Below are 19740 nucleotides of genomic sequence, written 5' to 3' on the forward strand. Positions count from 1 at the left end.
GGGGACACAAACATTTAGACCACAGCTACATTCTAGAATGAGAAATTCTACCCTCATGTCTTGTTACTTAAATTTCAGGTGAAGACACTAAGTAATAAGAAACATTATCATGCACAAATGTAAATCCATATCCCTTACATTATTGAAAACATCATAAGCCTAATTTAAACACACAATATCAAAATAAAAGACAAAAGCTTTGTGGAACATAATGGGAAATACTTAGGAGACTATAGAATCAGGAGAAATTTAAAAAGGCCCTCAGATATTCAAACTAAGAAGAACCAAAGACAGTTAAGCTCCTGCTTTTTAATGACTCCTTTGAGATGGATTTCTTTGCTGTCCTGCCTCTTTCCTTTGCTCTATTCAGACTTAGGCTCTTTTCAAATTCAATCACTTTAAATTTATATTTGCTTTTCTCCTAGGTTTTATCTCACCTGAAATCAATACTCATGTCATTTGCTCTTCTATGTGCTGCTCAGTCTGATGGTCAGTAGGAATTGAAAGAAAGAGAGAAAGAGAGAGAAAGAGAGAGAGAGAGAGAGAGAGAGAGAGAGAGAGAGAGAGAGAGAGAGAGAAAGGAAGGAAGAAAGGAAGAAAGAAAGAAAGGAAGGAAGGAAGGAAGGAAGGAAGGAAGGAAGGAAGGAAGGAAGGAAGAAAGAAAGAAAGAAAGAAAGAGAGAAAGAAAGAAAGAAAAGAAAAGAAAAAAAGAGAAAGAAGAAAGAGACTCAAAGGGCAGGTTCTGGATTCCTATATTCACCGCCCTTAAGTCTCCAAGTGAGGGGTGGGGCGCTCCAACTTGGCACCCTTGCGTGGGCCTTCAGATTCTACCGCAGGGCGGCGCTTCTCAAAAAGCGAAAGCAGCTGGGGCGACGAGGGAAGGGAGCCGTAGAAGGAGGAAGTGGGACATGCAACGCGACCCTACAGAGTCAAGGATCCTCCAGGACGACCCTGTCATGTCTTCAGGAGTCCCCAGTGATGAGTCTGCACCCCCGGCCATTTCTACATCCTCGCTGCCCCTGGCTGCGCTCAACGTGCGAGTGCGGCGCCGCCTGTCGCTTTTCTTGAATGCGCGGACACAGGTGGCCGCCGACTGGACCGTTCTGGCTGAGGAGATGGGTTTCGAGTATTTGGAGATCCGGCAGTTTGAGGCGCGCCCAGACCCAACCGGCAGCCTGCTGGACGCCTGGCAGGGCCGCCCTGGCGCTTCCGTAGGGCGGTTGTTGGAGCTGCTCTCCACGCTGGGCCGTGAAGACGTGCTGGTGGAGCTTCGGCCCAGCATCGGTGAGGCCTTGGATACAGGGTGTGGGAGGCTGACTTTCTCAGGCCTCAGCAGCCTGTGGGATGGCTCTGGGCGCTGGAAAAGTTCACAGAGGGAGATGATCAGGTCCCTTGTCAGTATCTCTGACAAGATAAGGATAGAGGAAATGCGGCAAAGGCCCTGGGAGGCAAAGAAGATGGGGGCAAAACTTAGCAGAGGCTCTCAGGTTGGGCCAGATGTTAGTCTGAGGCTGCACTGGAGCCTCTGAGCTGTGTCAGGTAGGGCAACAGGACAACTGAGGGACTGGAAGCTGATGGTCTAGAAACTTAAGGTGCCTGGGAAAAGAACTCCTCTGCCACTCACTGGCACTCTTATAATGTATTGCACAGGAGGTCCAGCTGCCCAGACAGGCATACATTGCTGGGTTGGGGTCACTGCCATCACTGCACCATAACCCTGGGTTCTCAACCCTCCTCACATGCTCTCATCCCCCTTCTCACATCTGCCCTGGATCCTGAAAAAAGACCTTCATTCCATTCTCAGGAGCCCTAGAAGGGGATCAAGGACAAGGGTCAGGGGATGCTGCTGGCTTCCCACAAGGCCAGAGCTCCACAATATCCTTTTTGGAGAGTCAAAGCTCTGGTGGTGTGTGGTGGGGGGCGAGTGCATGTGTGCATGCATAGCTTGCCAGAGCTCTGGAGCCGCCTATGGCTCCAGCAGCTGGAGGCCTAGACTCCAAAAAAGCCAAAGAGGTGAGACAGGCTAGATCCTGTCTGTGGGTGGAGGGCTGGAAAACCTGACATACCCTGTCTCTCTCCTACAGAGGAGGATTGCAAGAAGTACATTTTGAAGCAGCAAGAGCAGGAATCTGAGAAGCCCTTACAGGTGGCCAGAGTAGACAGCAGTGTACCACGGACAGAGGAGCTGTCAGGCATCACCACACTTGATGACCCCATGGGTAAGGGCCCAATACTATTCCTGTGGCACAGGCAGACAGGTGGGCCACAGCCACAGGACAGTGTAATATGCAGAGCATGGATGTTGGAAGCAGATGGGCTGTGAGTCCTTGGGCAAGCCTTGGTTTCTGAGATTTGGTTTTCCCACTGAAAAAATGGGGCTACTACTAGTTCTACCACTATGTTGCTCAGAGACTCTCATGAAATGATGGTTAACCCAGGGCTTGGTCCCCAGGGCCTCACCTGTCCTCTCCTGAGAAGGGCACTTTCTCTGAGTCATGTCATCTTGGGATGGGTGTGGAGTCCAGGACTAGGTTGCCTGGGCAATGAACTCTTGGCTGGTTTCCTTCACAACTTCTTTGTTGCTCTGACCATCACCTTGTGCTCTGCTCCTAGGGAAAGTACCTGAGCGTTTTGATGCCTTCATCTGTTACTGCCCCAGCGATATCCAGTTTGTGCAGGAGATGATCCGGCAACTAGAACAGACAGAATATCGGCTGAAGTTGTGTGTGTCTGATCGTGATGTTCTGCCAGGCACCTGTGTCTGGTCCATCGCTAGTGAACTCATCGAAAAGAGGTTGACTAGGGCCCAATAGTGGGTGGGTGGGTGGGTGGGTGAATGACGACTTGCTCAAAGGTCCAGATGCTGGGCTTTTCCTGCCAGCTGGCCCTGTTTACCGTGGTCACAATGGCCCTCCTCTGAGGCTGCCCACTGGGAATACGCTCAAGTAAGTTACCATAGTATGTGCAGCCTGCCCACTCTCCCTTAGGTGTCGCCGGATGGTGGTGGTTGTGTCAGATGATTACTTGCAGAGCAAGGAATGTGACTTCCAGACCAAGTTTGCACTCAGCCTCTCCCCAGGTAAGCTTAGTTCTGCCCTGGCCAGATGCAGGTCTCTGCACACCTGAGCTTGTGTGCATCCCTGTGCCTTTGTGTGAGTAAATAGGTGTTATGTATTTAACTGGGGGTGGTCTGATGTTATCCCTTGACTAGGCCAAGGGCCTGGTGAAAGTGCTGTAACACTTGCTTACAGGTGCCCATCAGAAGCGCCTTATCCCCATCAAGTACAAGGCAATGAAGAAGGAGTTCCCCAGCATCCTGCGGTTCATCACTGTCTGTGACTACACCAACCCCTGCACCCAGTCCTGGTTCTGGACACGCCTTGCCAGGGCCTTGTCCCTGCCCTGAAGATGACTCTAAGATCCCTGGAGTGCCTCCATCTGTCTCCCTGTCCATGTGCTTCTGCTGGTGCCTCTTCCTGGGATTGTGGGAGGAATCTGTGCTCCACTTGCCTCTCTGTTCCTAGAGGTGCCAACTCCACAGATACATCTGCACTAATCAGACATCATGTGGACACCACCTCTCTGTCCTGATGGAACCACCACTAGGATTGGTACCTTCACTTGCTGAGTTATCCGCCAGGACAGTGTAAACCAAGGTCAGCTGGATGAGAAGTGAAAAGCAGCACCAGCTGCTCAGGAGTAAGTAAGAAGAGTAGCAGCCAAGTCACCTCTGAGCCATTCACACATCTTCCACCTCACTTTCTCTACCTGAGCAGTACAATGTGGAGTTTTGGTGGGAGCTGTGTTCAAACCACTGCAGGAAAAGATTGAGTATTGCTCTGGCTCCCTTGGAGGAGATGATCTTGGCTGAGAAAGAGCTGACTGCTGCTAGACCACATGCTGGCCACCAGTGGGACCATGCGCCTGCTGGGGCAGCTGCTTCCACTGTGATGTCTATTCACCACCTCACAACCCCCTTCCTCCTCTCTGTAGGGCAGTTGAGGAAGCTGGCTACTCCTTCTAACAGATCCCGCCTTGAGCCTGCTTCTAATGGGTCTTCTCTCAGCTACATCTTTGACTCCCCCAAGCTTCTGCTCCAAAAGACCATCCTGAACAGCTGGTGCTGCTTTTCACTTCTACTCATCCAGACACCTGTCAGGTCTCCTCAGTTCTTCTTGACCTGGGTTGGCATCCTGGCCTCTGACATATCATCAGATAGGCCTCTGGGGTTGAGTCACCAGGGTCATGTCAACAGAGAACCTTCCTTCCTGGGTCACCCACAGAGAGTTTTCCCACTATCTTTCTATATTTCTATTGCTTTGTTTGCCAACAAACAGAAGCCACATAAGAACATCCTTCCCCAAAATTTGTGGGCACACAGCCACTCCTAATCTTCCCCACATGAGCACATATAAGTTGACTCATACACTCTCACCCACAGAGGTACCTACATGTACATGTTTCTTTGGTGCAGCTCCCAGGGACAGCTGCATGGGAAAGTTCCACCTTCAAGGGGGTCTGACCATCTCCCCGGACAAGAATGGGTGCTCTTGATTCCTTTTTTCTCTTTAAAACCAAAGTCTGGAAAGGGTCCAAGGTGCCAGCATTTCAATGAAGGGCAGACAGAGTAGGAGAGCTCCTTGGACTGGCATAGCAGGCACGGACATTTTCTTCCTCCCAAGGTGGTTTGTACCTTCCCCTCAAATTCTCTATGAGGGAGAAAATGTCATGGTCCCAGTTCTCTGTGCTCAAGGACAGACCCCCAAGGCCCTAAAATAATAGAAAATCACTTCTCTGCTCCACCTTGGCCAGGCTGGGGCAAGGTGCCTTCCCACAGGATTCCAAGAATCCTGTCCTCCCATTGATATTGGGAATTTTACAGCAATTTCAAGAAAGCATTATCCACCCCTTTTTCATATAATTTGTGAGAATTTCAAAGAGATCTGAGAAATGCCTGTGTTTGTCATTTATCTTTCTCTATTTTGGGTTAATAATAAAAATATTCTATTTTGGGAAGGTGTGTATATGTGGGTATGTGTGTGCACACACACACACTCAGGAAAGGAGTTTGGAAGCAGTAAGCTGGGTAGCATTCTCACCAGTAAGAGAGGCTGGCTGGTTGGGTGGGTTCCAGAGGGCTGGGCAGGGGCTCCCTCCTCCTCTTGGGCTCAAATCTCAACAGGGCAGAATGCAGAACCAGGAGCACCCAACCTGAACAAAAAGGCTGGAAAATAATTAACAGAGTGTGTACAAAAAAGAACTAGTTTGTATGCCACCCAAATCTGAAAGGAGAGGAAAAGAAATTTGAGCTAAAAAAAGTATTCAAGGGTCTGGGGTTGTGGCTCAGCGGTAGAGCACTTGCCTAGCATGTGTGAGGCACTGCTTTCGATTCTCAGCACTACATATAAATAAATAAAGGTCCATCAGCAACTAATAAAAAAGTATTCAAGGAGATATGGTTGAAACTACAAAAATGACAAAAAGCATAAATCAAGAAACTGAGCAAACCCCATCCATAATGAAGCCAAAGAAATCCACACCAAGACATATCAGAGTCCAGCTTTGAAGACCAAAGACAAAGAAAACAATATCTTGAAAGCAGTCAGGACAAATGGGATCTTAGAAATATTTGAACAACCTCAGGTTTCCATTCAGCAGCTGTAGGGGTGAGAAAGCAGGGGTTTAACAAGTGCTGGGAAGAAAGAACTGTCACTCAAAATCCTTCACCCCTCTCCAAAAAAAAAAAAAAAATCCTTCATCCAGTGAAAACAGTCTTCAGAAGAGGATATCAAGACGTTCTCAGATGGAAATCTGCAAGATTTCCTAAGAGAAGGGCTATCAGAATTTCTTGGAAAAGATAAGAGGAGGAATCTTAAAACATCAAGAAAGAATAACTAAAGAAATAATAAAAAATAGGGGCAAGTCCAAAGCCCTTTGCTTTCCTAGATGTTTGGAAGTTCTACTTGTTAATTCTTTTCACTCTATTTTCTGTCTACTTTTCAGTTTGGGGCTGTATACTGTTCAATCCAAAAGACTAGTTAGCAGTTGAGTGCAAGATAAGAAACAGGAGAAGTGCAGTGAAAATTTCTGCCTTGGGCAACTTCATTAATGAAAAAGGCAAAGGAAATGATTGTGGGGTTCCCAGAATGTCCTCCTTCTTCAGAAGATCAAACTCTACCAGGTCCCCTGTCTTAAGCACTGTGCATTGTGATGTGCCTTCAAATCGTGTAGGGAAAATATTTAAGATGGTTACATGATAAGTGGGGAGAGTCAAGTAGCCCAAAGGGAGCACAGGCCTTCTTATCCCAGTGAACTGTTCTACTGTCAACACAGGTAGAACTGTGACACATTAGCTACAGGGAATGTTCTGCCCAGAGCTATGAAATCCTATACACAGAGACACTCTTACAACACTGCAAATAAACCCAAATTACAGAGATGGAGAAGTAATCAGAAGTGCCAGGGCCTAGAGCTCATCAAGGAGGGGAGGGTGGAATGAATAGACGGCCCAAGCAGAGCTATACAGTTGTAAATGTTAGGGAGTTTGTGGTGTGACAGAATCTACCCATGTGATAAGGTGGCCCAGAGCTACACATGCATATTCTACCAATATCACCTTCCTGGTCTTGATGTTGTTCTACAGTTACATTCGTTCACTGGGGAAATTGTGAGAAGGATATAGGATCTTCTTCTGGAATAGCTTTGCAATTTCTTTCAAATCTATAAGTATCTAAAAATAAAGTGTTTTTTTTTTTCAATTGTTAATATAGAAAGTAAAAACCAAAGCCACTGGGTCCCTAAGAAATGATTAAAGCTTAGTTTTCCATCATGTTTTTTTTTTAAGAACACATCATTATAAAAGTAATCACTGATAATACACATTTATAAAAGTATTGTTTCCCAATACCATTTCATTTCATAAGCTCATTTTTGGAGGAGCTGCTTATTGTATTGGTCTAAACCAAGGAAGAATAGAAAGGTAAACCAAGCATGGTTTTGTCCTCAAGGAAATTAAGACCCAATGGGAGAATAAAGACACAAAGCAAGAACCTGAGTGACTCAAAATCAGACAGCAGAGCCCCGGCAGCAGTTGTGCTGCTCGAGCCCCCAGCAGCAAGTTTTACAAGTCCCAAGGACAGGCCTCTGTGGGCCAAATGCCTTGATAGGGCCTCTGGAGGCAGATGGCCCTGAGGTGGGTTCTAAAAGATGGTGTAATGGGCAGGGTGAACCAAAAGCAAGAGAAAGAGATGCAAGCAGAAAAGGAATAATTTAAGTGAATGGGAAAAACAAGATGCACATCTGGAAAGAAGAACAAATTAGTGAGACAAGACCCTTGAGGTTTTTTCAGGGATGACCAGGGTCCCAGGAATTTAGGCTTCAACAGGGCTCTGGACTGAGGCTGGCAGCGCAGGGTTGTTGAACCTCAGCACAGAGAGGTTAGCTGGGTGGCTGCATGCAAGGAGGATTAAGGAAGTGGAAAAGCATGGTGGCACTTTCTGCTTCAGGCAATTGTGCAAACAAAAATGAGCAAGGAAGTGACACTGGTTAGCTTGAGGGACTCTGTGGTTTCTGAATTTCCTCTTTCCCTGAGCAAACCCCACTGGGTCCATCCCAGATGCCCTTGCCCAAGGACACACGCATCAATACCACTTGCCAGGACCTGCCCCTGAGGGCCTGAGGGAAAGTGGAGTCCGAGGACCCATGAGGGAAGTCTCCTGTGCTCTCTGGTGTAGATAGGCTGCTCTAGTTCTCACCCTAAGTGGAAATGAAGTGTGGTCAGAGTGCCAGCCTCATTGACTTCAAGGATTACCTCTTTTTAGTGGAGCTCTAGTCAACAGACATGGCATCTGAGCCACATATATGATTTTAGATTTCCTAATAGCCACATTAAAAAGGCAAAAGGAAGCAGATAAAATGAATAATTTATTTAATTCATTATATCTAAAGTAACATATCAACATGTAAACCATATGAAAACAATTGATGAGATTTTACATTTATTTTCCTTATCAAGTCTTAATAATCTGGTTTATATTTTATGCTTTCAGTATATTCCAATCTGAAGTAGCCTTATTCTAAGGGGTCAATCCCTACTGTGGCTAGTAACCACCCTAGGGACAGGACTGAGTGACTAAGGAACTCTGCTACTCAGAGTGTAGTCCCTGGGCCAGTAGCATTGACAACCCCTATTAGAAATGAGGACTGGGGGGGGAGGGTTGTGGCTCAGTGGCAAAGCGCTTGCCTTGCACATGTGAGGCGCTGGGTTCGATTTTCAGCACCACATAAAAATGAATAAACAAAATAAAGATATTGCATCTGTCTATAACTAAAAAATATTAAAAAAAGAAAAGAAAAAAAGAAATGAGGACTCTCAGCTGGGCATGGCAGTGCATGCCTGTAATCTCAGTGGCTCAGGAGGCTGAGTCAGGAGGATCTCAAGTTCAAAACCAGCCTCAGTGATAGTGAGGCCCTAAGCAGCTCAGTGAAACCGTCTAAATAAAATATTTTTAAAAAGGCTGAGGATGTGGCTCAGTGGTTAAGTGCTCCTGGGTTCAATCGCTGATACCAAAAAAAAAAAAAAAAAAAGGGTAAAAGGTACTCTTTGGTTCTACTCCAGACCTAACTGAATCAGATTCTGCACTTTAGTAGGGTCCCCCAGTGTTTCATCAGGATGTCAGAAAGGTTGAGAAAGGTCTCCATCACATCCATGTGGGGAGGGAGCTGTAGGGTGGTGGCATTTGGTACCAGTCATCAGCATTCCTCTTCCTCCTTGGAGTTTCCCACCATAATTTTCCTCAGCCCCAAGCTTCGACACAGACCTACATCAAGCAGCACCTCTCCTTATTCTGAGCTCTCTGATGGGTTCAAGCATGTCATGAAACCCAGCCAGAGTCAATAAGATACACTGCAGCCCTTGACAGATCCATTGTACTTGAAAAAAAAAAAGGGTTAAGTTCTGAAGCCACTTTGGAACATGATGGGACAACACTGTGTAGGGACTGCAAAGAGAAACAAGCCAAATACTGATGATGAAGTCGCAGGGCCAAAGAGCAAATGTCCTGGGTCTTAGCTCATAACCTGACAGCCATTTAAAAGGTCTCACCTCAACCTTCAGTTTGTCAGATAGGAAATGTTCTTCATTGATCCATCCTCAAACAGGACTAGGTGCACTAGAGCCAGGGTCCTTTCATTTTCCTCATCAGGGCAAGTCTTACACTTCACCCTTGAGAGCAGCCAATACAATAACACTAGCTTCTTTTGTTGTTGCAGTGGGCCAGGCAGATACCTTCTTGTCCCAGCTGTGTTTCTTCTCCCAAGAAGAGGTCCCAGTAAAATCTTTGCCTGACTTGATTTTATTTCTCTTCTCATTGAGTCAAAGTTCCCAGGGTCTGGCACCAATGACATCATGTGAACCCCTACTTCTAGTCTTATTGCTGGGATTTTCAGGTATGTGAGACAGCAAATTCCCTGTTTGTTTAAACTAGATGGGCTCATGTGCTAATACTAATATTGTCTTTCTTCTCCTCCACAACTCCTCCCCTTGCTCTCCAACAGGCTCTGTGCTCCCCATGGGCTCTGGTTTGCTATTGGGTTTGGGCCTTGGGTGGAACCAGCTGGAGATCAGAGAGAAGGAAGTGAATGAGGTCAGTGTATTTATCCTCTTGTTTTCTCTACCAAAGATGCAGCTGCTTTCAGGTAGCCTCTCTTTCTCTTTCCCCTACTGGCTCCTGTAGTCCTCTGTTCATTGCTCCCTCAGGGTTCTGTGTGGTCATGGCTCCCCAAGGTCACTAGCCCTGGAGTATAGTATTCGTCCTTTAGGTTTCCTTCCACCTTGCCCTTGACTTTACAAATAGCTTCTTTTTGAAACTGATCTCAGATTATCCATTTTGACTGTACAGTTCATTTCCTGTTGACTCCTGACTGGCACAATGATTGATACAAGAAGTGGCCTTAAAATAGGATTTTGGAATTGAGTTGCTCATGTGTTGAGGAGGGCAGGGATAGCCTCCTTACTGGCATCCTGGAAATTCATGGTGTTCATATCATTGCAAATAAGCCGATGATTACTGGTGGTACACAGGTAGAGGACAAGGCTTGGGGATAGCTGGTCAATCCAAAAAGCACCTGTTCTGACCTGGGTGTTACCTGGTGCACTGGTCCATCAGACTGCCCCTCAGTCTCTATGAAATGCATTGTATAAACATTTATGAATTATTCTTCATGTGAAATTGTGACAAACTAGCCTAAAAAGGAGATCATGTTCCATCATCCAGAACTGGGGCTGCTTTCCTGGTACAGAGCAATGGACCCTGACAGAGTGGGGGCTCCCCAGGACCTTAGAATGGAATTTAAGCTCTGACCTCCCCATTCAGTAGGGTAGATAATAGGCAAGTATAAGATTACCCTTCCTACCCAGCTAAACAGAGGCTCATGGGAAACAGATTTTAGGAAGCTAAGAAGCCAAAAGGACAGCTGCAAATCAAATGACCTCAGCTTCTACCTTAAGAAACAGGTCAAGAGGCAGGGGGAGCAGAGAGAATTGATTCAAAATAAGCAAAAGAAATAATAATGAGGTCTGTGCTTTCTTTTTCTTCATTATGTGATCAGGTCTGTTCCCTTTGGGGCACAAGTGGAAGGCTGGAGGAGACATAGGCAGGCAGTGGGGTTGCATGTGAGAAGAGGTCACTGTGCCTTTGCACCCACTCAGTGTATACCATCTCCATTGCACAAGAGCGGGTTGAGGTGCCTGTCCAACCTGATGGACCAGTGCACCAGGTAAAACTGTTTCTTGGTGTCCTAAGATTTTCAACTCAATGGTCAGATAGGCAGAGGACTCTGATATTTATAGCTCCACAACCCTAATTCAATCATTCATGTTGGGTGCTAAGGGCAAACAAGGCTTCCAATCCACTAGGAATCAAGGAGAAAGTCTTGATTTCCTTAATTAGATTTTGCAATGAGAAATTAAGCAAGCAGTGATACAGCAGCAACTGGTGTGACATCCTGCAGATGGTGGTTGAAACCTGTTTTTCCTGAGTAAGAAGACCTGAATCAAACCATGTAGCACTTTTGTTCAACCTCTGTCTCCATAATGCTCTTACTCTATTCCCACCAGCTGATTAGTAGCAATTATATTTACAGAGCACTCAAAATAAGACAGAAGCTATGCTCAGCATTTCCAGGAATTTCTGAAGGCAAGTTTTTTAACCTTTCTAAGTTTATTTCCTCATCTATAAAACCTCACAAGGCTATTTTACTGAATAGAAGTATTTATATTGCACATTGCCTGACAGTTTAATTGTTGCCATGAGATTTTTATTGGGCTTTTTCTCTGAATTTATATTATGAAACTAGGCATGATATTTTATGCTGTCTGACTTTATTCAGTTCCTAAGTTCAGAGATTGGGGGATATCAAGTTATTAGAAGTTAAATGAGTATTTAGTTATTAGTTTAGCTATTGATGGATATCTGTATTTTGGGATTTTTTTGTAAATTATGCTCCCTCCCCCTGGATATTCTAATATTCTTGAGGTTCAAACTGGTATATAATATTTTGTCAATTTTTCTAAAAAAAGGAGAGAAAAACAGCTCTTTATAAATTTCCACACTGCCCTTGTGCTGGCATGGCACAGGTGGGCAAAACCCCACAAATGTCATAAAAACCTTTACTTCTTATCTTAAAATATCCTCACTCCCCACAGGCCACCCACAACCTAATTTGAAATACAGACTATTTACACACACAAAAAGACTATGGGTACAGGGCAGCACAGGCTAAGTGCCCAGAAATGGTCTGAAAGAGGAAGTCAGCACTCAAGATTGTCCTCAGGGCTGGAACAATTTCAGAAAAAGCATTCCTGTGGGCCGGTGGGGTAGGAGGGAGGGTGGGCCATTGCTGCTTCTGGAAGAGAAAGTAGGACCCAGATAGGTGGGGCTGAAGTGAAGCCTCATTCCTGGAAGGAGGTGTGGCCTGAGTGACAGGCTAAGGCAGGCACCCTGAGACCTCACTGGAGAGTGCTGGCTGAAGTTCCCTAGGTCTGAAAGAGGGGAAGGGCTGAAGCATGGGTACCATAAACATTGCTACTACCTGAGATGTGAGAAACCAAGCCTTACAAATTGTGAAACTCACCTAAAAAGAGCATATTAATATATATGAATACTTGTGGATTTGAGAAATGAAACATTTCTATCTAGTAAGTCCTCCGTGTGCTCTACTGTGGGTGTATAGCCTTCCTTCCCCCACCGCTAATCAACAAACTGAATTTTGTTCTCTTGCTCTTCTCAAGTATACAATCTAAAAAAATTCATTCAATTGTACCCGATTTTTATTTTTTGTGAATGGACTTGTACCCTATATAGTTTTTTTGTTATTTATTTTTTGAGGTGGGGGATTGAATGCATTGGCCCTACCAATGAACATCACCCCCACCCTGCTACTTCATTTCTATCAGCATTGTTTTCAGATTTATCCAATTTATTTTGCATAGGGGTCATACATTTCTGCTGGCGTATAGTATCCATCATACGAATATTTTAATATTTTATTTCCCTGGTTTCCTTAGTCATTACAAAACATGCCTGATGATGGTATTCTTGTATGTTACTTGGAATACACATGTACAAGAGTTTATTTTAGGTAAATATTTAGGAGTAGGATTGTTGGGATGTAGGGGCAGCATAGGTAATATCACATTGTTTTCCAAAGACCTTGCATCAATTTACATTCCAAATAGCAGAAGATGGCAGATTCTGTTGTTCTTTATCTTGGCCAAGACTTAATATTATGTGGCTTTAACTTTTTTGCCCATCTGGAGGGTTGAAATTTTCTCATTTTAGTTTTAATTTGTACTTTTTTGATTATTAATGTAGCCAAGGTTTATGTTTATGAGCTCCCAAGATATTTTTGTGGAATTATCTTTTTTGGAAATGGGGTATCATTATGTTGCCTCCAAACTGTGACCCTCCTGCCTCAGCCTCCCAAGTAGCTGGAATTATAGGCACATGCCACCATGCCTGGCTCTCTTCCATTTTTTGGACAATTGATCTTCATATTGTTTGTCAGCCCATAGTTAACTAAGAAAAATATATTATTTATGTGATTACTTTTCAAATTAACAAAAAAGTCATAAAAATGGTTCTTTTAATAGGCAATACTTGGACTTACAACTTCAAAATGTACAAAAGTCTTTCTACTTTTATCCTCAACAAGCCCTTAACCTGTGCACCACCAAAGTTAGCAGGTGCAGCAAATTGGTTAGCTGCTCACCAGTACCATCAGTTTCTTCTTCCTGAGCACATGGGAAACCATTTTCCAGTTTCCTTGACTTGGGATTTCCTCACAAGTAATGGATACACACACACACACACACACACACACAAACACACACACACAGAAAAAAGTAATGGACACAGCATCTACTGTTGGCCCATGTTTGTAAGTATTCTTTGAATTGATGGGCTGGCTAAACGTGGAGGATCTAGTAGAGGATTCCAAAGAGGACTTATAAGATTATGGTATCCACAAAAGCTAAACTATTGAACCAATCAATCAACAGATGAATGGATAAAGAAAATCTAGTACATATACACAATGGAATATTACTCAGCCTTAAAGAAGAATGAAATTATGGCATCTGAAGATAAATGGATGGAAGTAGAAAATATCATGCTAAATGAAATAAGCCAATCCCCCCAAAACAAAGGCCAAATGTTTTCTCTAATAAGTGGATGTTGATCCATAGTGAGGGGGTGTGTAGGGAAGAATGAAGGAACTTTGGATTGTGCAGAGGGGAGGACTGGGGTGGTGGAGATGGGAAGGATGATAGAATGAGATAGACATTATTACCGTGTGTGCATGTGTGTGTGTGTGTGTGTGTGTGTGTATGAAAACTAAGATTTTTAGATTGATTTTTAGGTTGTCACTTCAGCTAGAGTTAAATTACACTCACAAACTTCTTATGCATCCTAAGATGTTCCACATAATATATATAATTACCAGTTCTCTATCAATGGACTCACAGGTTGTTTCTAATTTTCCCCCTTTATAATAATGCTACAATAAATATCTTAATGAAGTAGATTTTTAGTCATATTACACTTTTGTGTGTACGTGTATGTTACTGGGGATGAAACCCATGGCCTTACATATGGTAGGCAAGTTCTCTACCATTGAGTCATACTTCAGACCTTTTTCTAAAAATAAAAAAAAAAAAACATTAATTTTGAGATGAGGTCTACTAAGTTACTCAGGTTAGCCTTGAACTTGTAATCTTCCTGTCTCAGCCTCCCAAGTAGCTGGGATTACAGACATGTACCACTACCAATGCTGGCACAGACACATGAAACCTTTAAGAGATACTGTTTGAAACATTGATGGCACTTAGGAACCAGCTCTACCTCAGTCAGGTATTTCCTGCCTTCTGCTCAATTCAGCTGAAGCTCATCAAGCTGGCATGTTGTCAGCTTGGGAGACTCTGAAGCTCCTCTCTTGCTCCAAGTCTAGCAATGATAAGATTCCTTGTATTGACTGATTCCCCACTACCCACCTAAAATAATCTATATACCTACCTATCTTATAGGACCTGAGTGCCTGTCACCTTGGACATTCGTTTCTGAATTTATCAAGATGTCAGTTTCTTATGGGCTTCGGATTCTAAGCTTGGATATATCTTTATACTCTTTAATCAACACTATGACTGAACGTGTGCCTTTACACGGCACTGTTCCAGACACTAAGCAGAGAGTACACTATGCAAGGTTATTGTCCCTTCTCATAACAAGGGATGACATCACACTACAGTTGGCATATGATAAAGGGACTGATGGTAGGGAACAGATTTTAAGAGTCTACTGTTAGTGCATATACTGATAGGGAACTGAGAAAGTCAGTTCATCCCAGCAACATAAAATTGTGCTTTTCTTAGTTTCTCACATTTCTATATTAATGTTCAGACTTCAGTTTCTTTCATAAAGGGTCTATAAAGCCAGGCATATAGTAAAACATGTCTGCAATGTAAACATGTCTGTAATTTAGGAGGCTGAGGCAGGATGACTGCAAGTTCAAGGCCAGCCTGGGCAACTTAATGACTGTTTCAAAAAAAGAAAAAAGAAAAACAGGGATGGGGATAAGGTATAGTGATTTATGTGTGAGGTCCTGGGTTTAATCTCCAGTACCACACACATACACACACAAAGCACCTATAAAACTTGAATTATTATAGCTCTATACTTACTAGTGATTACTAAGGATGTCCCTAGTCTTTCCTTCTCTATCCTGAAGGTGTAAAAGCAAAATACAAGGCTGATAAGTTGCTTAGGGATGACAGTAAGAAGGCAAAGCATGAATACGTTTTCACTCTTGGTTTCTCAATCCAGAGTGATTATCATGTTTTAGGTTTACACAAAATGGTAGATGCTGTCTACACCCTGCTCATAGTTTTTGGGCCTGCAGCAAAGGTTGCTTTCAGTGTCCTAATACATGAGAAAGAGCACCTATGATTGTATGCTTTTTCTGGTCTTAGAAATGTGTTCTTCAAAGTACTGAGCTTCTTTTTTGGTGGTACTGGGGATTAACCCAGGGCCTACTTGCATACTAGGCAAGCACTACCATTGAGCTACATCTCCAGGCCAAGTGTTAACTTATTAAAGAAGAAAAGGAGTTTGTGGTTTAACAACTCACCTTCTTTGTCAAGTGGAACCATTCTAAGATGTTTTAGTTCTCAGGTGTCTCCTGACATGACTGAGCCATACAGTAACCCCTTGTTAATGTACCCTTTAACAACCGTCCTTCCCTTCCTGTCTCACTGCTCCATTCCTACAGAGCACCTCCTGGGGTTTACCTCCTGGACAAACTATTTGCACCTAAATCCTGGTCAGTCTCAGAGTCTGATTTTAAGGGAAACTGAACCTAAGTCAGGAACTCTTTTGACAATGAGGGGAAAAACAAGGTCCTTCTCACCAGGAAAATTTGTCATACATTCAAGAATCCTGGGTAAGATCTGAGGAAATTGTGATATAAGGGATAGGGTTCCAGAATTACCCTACTTTCCCTTTTTCTCTTTCCTAAAATAATTACTGAGGGAGCCATATGCAAAAACCAGCAACACAATTTTTTTTTTGGGGGGGTAATCAAGGAATGAACTCAGGGGCACTCAACTACTGAATCACATCCCCACCCCTATTTTTTATTTTATTTAGAGGCAGGGTCTTAGTTGCTTGGCGCCTCACTGTTGCTGAGGCTTGTGATCCTCCTGTCTCAGCCTCCTGAGCTGCTGGGATTACAGCACACCTGGCCCAGCAACACAACTGGAATACCAAGTATTATTAATAGCTTCAAATGTGGCTAAATCCCCCTGAATCCTGTTTTTTTTTTTTTAATATTTATTTTTTAGTTCTCGGCGGACACAACATCTTTGTTGGTATGTGGTGCTGAGGATCGAACCCGGGCCGCACGCATGCCAGGCGAGCGCGCTACCGCTTGAGCCACATCCCCAGCCCCTGAATCCTGTTTTTTAAAAACACTCTTAACTGAGTGGCGGTGGCACATGCCTATAATCCCAGAGGCTCAGGAGGCTGAGGCAGGAGGACTGAAAATTCAAAGTCAGGCTTAGCAATTTATGGAGGCCCCAAGCAACTTAGTGATAACTTAGCAAGAGACCCTGTCTCACAATGAAAAGGACTGGGGACATGGCTCAGTGGCTCTGGGTTCAATCTCTGGTCCAAAACCACCACCACCACCCACTCTTTGTCTGTCTGATTTCCTAATTATTCTCTATCACAGTATAACTACCTTTTCCTGCATGATAATTTGTAACTTAAAATTACTTATCTGTTTGTTGTTTACTCTTCTCTATGAAAACCATATTCTCTACAAAAAGAGGAACTAAGGCTGCCTTGGTCACCACTGTATTCCGTTTATGACAGCATTCTCACATGGGAAGATACTCCACAGGCTGAGAAAGGGGTTGAGGTTTGGACTTCTAGCCTAGAACAGTCACCAGGTCTTTGTTCATTAAAAATCATAGTAACCTCTATCAAGCCACAGAGAAAATAAAATGACCAGATCTGCAGAGGAGGTTCTAGTTTGAATAATGCATCAACCCATGTGTGTTCAGGAGATAGACGTCATATAGTGACTGCCCAACAATGTGGGCCAAATAACATCTTTAATTTTCACCATTGGATTAGTAAGTAGTTCCTTTTCTCGGGGGAAGGGGAAGAGAGGAAGGAAGGTTTTTCAAATCTTTCCCTGAAGTCTTTACTATTATTCATACGATATCATGGATGTGAAAAAACCAAAAATCTGGTCTGTCCATGGTTCACACAGCCTAACAATCCCAAGTTAATCTTTGGCTTGTGGGTCTTTCTATTGGCACAAACGTTGAGATTTCTAACTTTTACCATCAGATGTAGCTCCTCTTCTCCCCGCAAAAAGAAAAAAGGTAGCACGTGCAGTAACAAAGGTGTCAGTATTAATGGCTGAAACCGAATTCTATAGTAAGGGCTGTGCCATGCCTTCTGGAAGTCTGGCACCTTTGCTATGATTGATTTCCATCTGTTGAAATCATGTTAGCTTTCCACGGTCTGGCTCAAACTCTATTGCTTCCATGAAACGTTCTCCAATCCCATCAACCAGGAGGAGACTTGCTACCCTTCACGGTCAGTGGACTTCCTACAGGAGGGCTCAGCACGGGGTTTCCAGTGCGCGGCTTGGTAAAGGTCTCTTCCTTTGGTGGCTGTGTTTGGACTGAGGTGTTCAGTTGAGAAGTTTCGCACCTAGTCCTATCAGCTGAGGCTTGTTTTCTTTTTGGCCATGCTACCAAAGCATTGTTCAGTGGCCCCATCTAGTAAACCCGAGAAAAGTGAGGTTCAATGAGGCTGCACAAAATTCAAGGCCTTTGAAATGACCCCAAGCTGCGTGAGCCGGCTCTCACTTTAACAGCCCCAGCCGCGTCAAGGGGGAAAAAAATAGATGATCTCGAGGACTGCAAGGAAGGTGCTCGTTTGAGCTTCAGTCCTAAAGCTGAGAACCCACAGAACTCGATCAATTCAAGAAGACGCTGGAGGGCGCGCCGCGTCGGACGCTGCAGAGAACTTCCGCCTTGAAAAAAAAAATGTCGTCACGGGGCAAACTTCCGGTTCCACTCTGGCTGGTAGCTCAAGGCCTTTAATCCTAGTTGGCAGTTGTCCACACTCAAAAGCGACCCCACCCAGCCGCTCCCTTGGGTTTCTCCACACCCTCAGGAGCAATTTGCACGTCTCCAGAGTGTGACGGTTACGTCGTGACGTCACTGCAGATAAAGGGGTTAGGAGAGCAAAGTACAGAACATCTTGAAGGACTGGAATCCTACCGCCAAGACACTAGCTGAGAGCCTGGAGGCGGGACTAAACTTGTGACTGGCATCCACACACACCCGTTGCTCTTTTCATTCCTTCTCAAACCAACCAATGAATGCGACGACGGAGACGGCAACGTGCCCCGGCCTCCAGAAGTGGCTCCTCCCTCCTTACTTGGCTTCTCTGGTCGCCATGCTTAGTGTGGCTACCCACTACCTCTGTAGTATTTTTGTCTCTTCTTTGGATTTTTGATGCCCTTGAAGAACTCCTTCCTTCACCTTTCTTTCCTTTCACCCTCAACTTACAACTTCTTGGAGTTTTTACTTGCTTGCTAAGTAACCAGCCACACTTGAGATGGCAGCTGGAGGCGGGGCCGAGGCGGGGCGTGACCGGCGCGGTGACGTCAGCGCGCTGCGTGTCGGCAGGTGGAGGGAGAAGGGAAAGTTTGGCCCGTGCGTGGGGCTCGGGTGGAGGGCGGGACAGAGGGGTTGGGCCCAGGAGAACCTTCTGTTGCGGCTGCTGCGGAGGCCGAGGCTGGGACGTGGACCCGGACGAAGAGTGCTGGACGCGGAGGACCAGGAGGCGAGATCCGTTGCAGCTGTGAACCCTTGTTGCTTTGCCGTGCAGTGACCTCGCACCCAGGCGCCGTCCGACCGGCGGCTNGTCAGCGAGTTTGAGGGAGGACCGAGAGCCGCTGCCGCCGTCATGACTGAGGACTCGAGCGCCCTGCCCTGGTCCATCAACAGGGACGATTATGAGCTGCAGGAGGTGATCGGTGAGAGCAGGCGCCGCTGAGGGGGGAGGCGTCGCGCTGGGCGGCGGGTGACACGCGGGAACGTGGGGAGCTGCGGGAACTCGAGGATTGCAGCATTCACGGGAATTGGAGGGGCGCTCGTGGGGCCAGAGGTTTGTTAGGCGCGTGTATGAAGCACGGGGTTGGTGGAGCGCGTGTGAGGAGGGGTGGGGTGGGGCTTGAGGGGCTCGTGGAAGATTTGTGTACATTTGACAGATGCTTGCACGCTAGCGACAGATTGTCTTGAAGAGCAAGAAAAACGCAGGTGTGGGAGAGGCCTTTTGGGGGTCGTGTGAGAAGTGGGATATTGGAGTTGCGGGCTGAGCCCCCTATTTCTGGGATTGTGAGGTAGATTCATTCCTGCATCCGTTCGAGAACCCCGCCTGGAAGTGCCAGAGGTTGCTGGGGAAGCTGCAGGTACTGCGCTGAGAAATGTAGACCCAACTTCTGTTTCCTTCCAACGGATTTGCTGGTCAGGGAGGTATACATTACCTAAGTAGTCAAAAAAAAGAAAGAGAGAGAGAGAGAGAAAGAAAGAAAGAGAAAGAACAGGTTTTTAGCAGGTGACGGGAAGGAAATAAGATGTTCTGATAGAGAGTAACCTGGAGA

At 45.1% G+C, this 19740-nt stretch overlaps 2 protein-coding genes across 3 annotated transcripts in view; both read left to right on the forward strand.

Moving 5' to 3' along the window:
- The first annotated feature begins 843 nt into the window (after positions 1 to 843).
- On the forward strand, positions 844 to 5016 carry Myd88 (MYD88 innate immune signal transduction adaptor). Its single transcript, XM_015489483.2, has 5 exons — positions 844 to 1284; positions 2085 to 2219; positions 2614 to 2794; positions 2988 to 3079; positions 3252 to 5016. Exons 1-5 carry the CDS (start codon positions 909 to 911, stop codon positions 3404 to 3406), a joined length of 939 nt encoding a protein of 312 aa, XP_015344969.1. The 5' UTR covers positions 844 to 908; the 3' UTR covers positions 3407 to 5016.
- Positions 5017 to 18776: 13760 nt separating this feature from the next.
- Oxsr1 (oxidative stress responsive kinase 1) overlaps positions 18777 to 19740 on the forward strand; it is a 110245-nt gene continuing 109281 nt past the window's right edge. Inside the window, exon 1 of one of the 2 annotated variants that reach the window (XM_015489484.2) lies at positions 18777 to 19113. In XM_015489484.2, coding sequence (XP_015344970.1) covers positions 19044 to 19113 — 70 coding nt within the window. In that variant the 5' untranslated portion in view covers positions 18777 to 19043. The remainder of the gene's footprint in view (positions 19114 to 19740) is intronic. The other variant, XM_048794941.1, reaches the window with a different exon arrangement.

Source organism: Marmota marmota, unplaced genomic scaffold (genome assembly GCF_001458135.2).
Source record: "Marmota marmota marmota unplaced genomic scaffold, marMar, whole genome shotgun sequence".
In the NCBI taxonomy this organism is placed as follows: domain Eukaryota; kingdom Metazoa; phylum Chordata; class Mammalia; order Rodentia; family Sciuridae; genus Marmota; species Marmota marmota.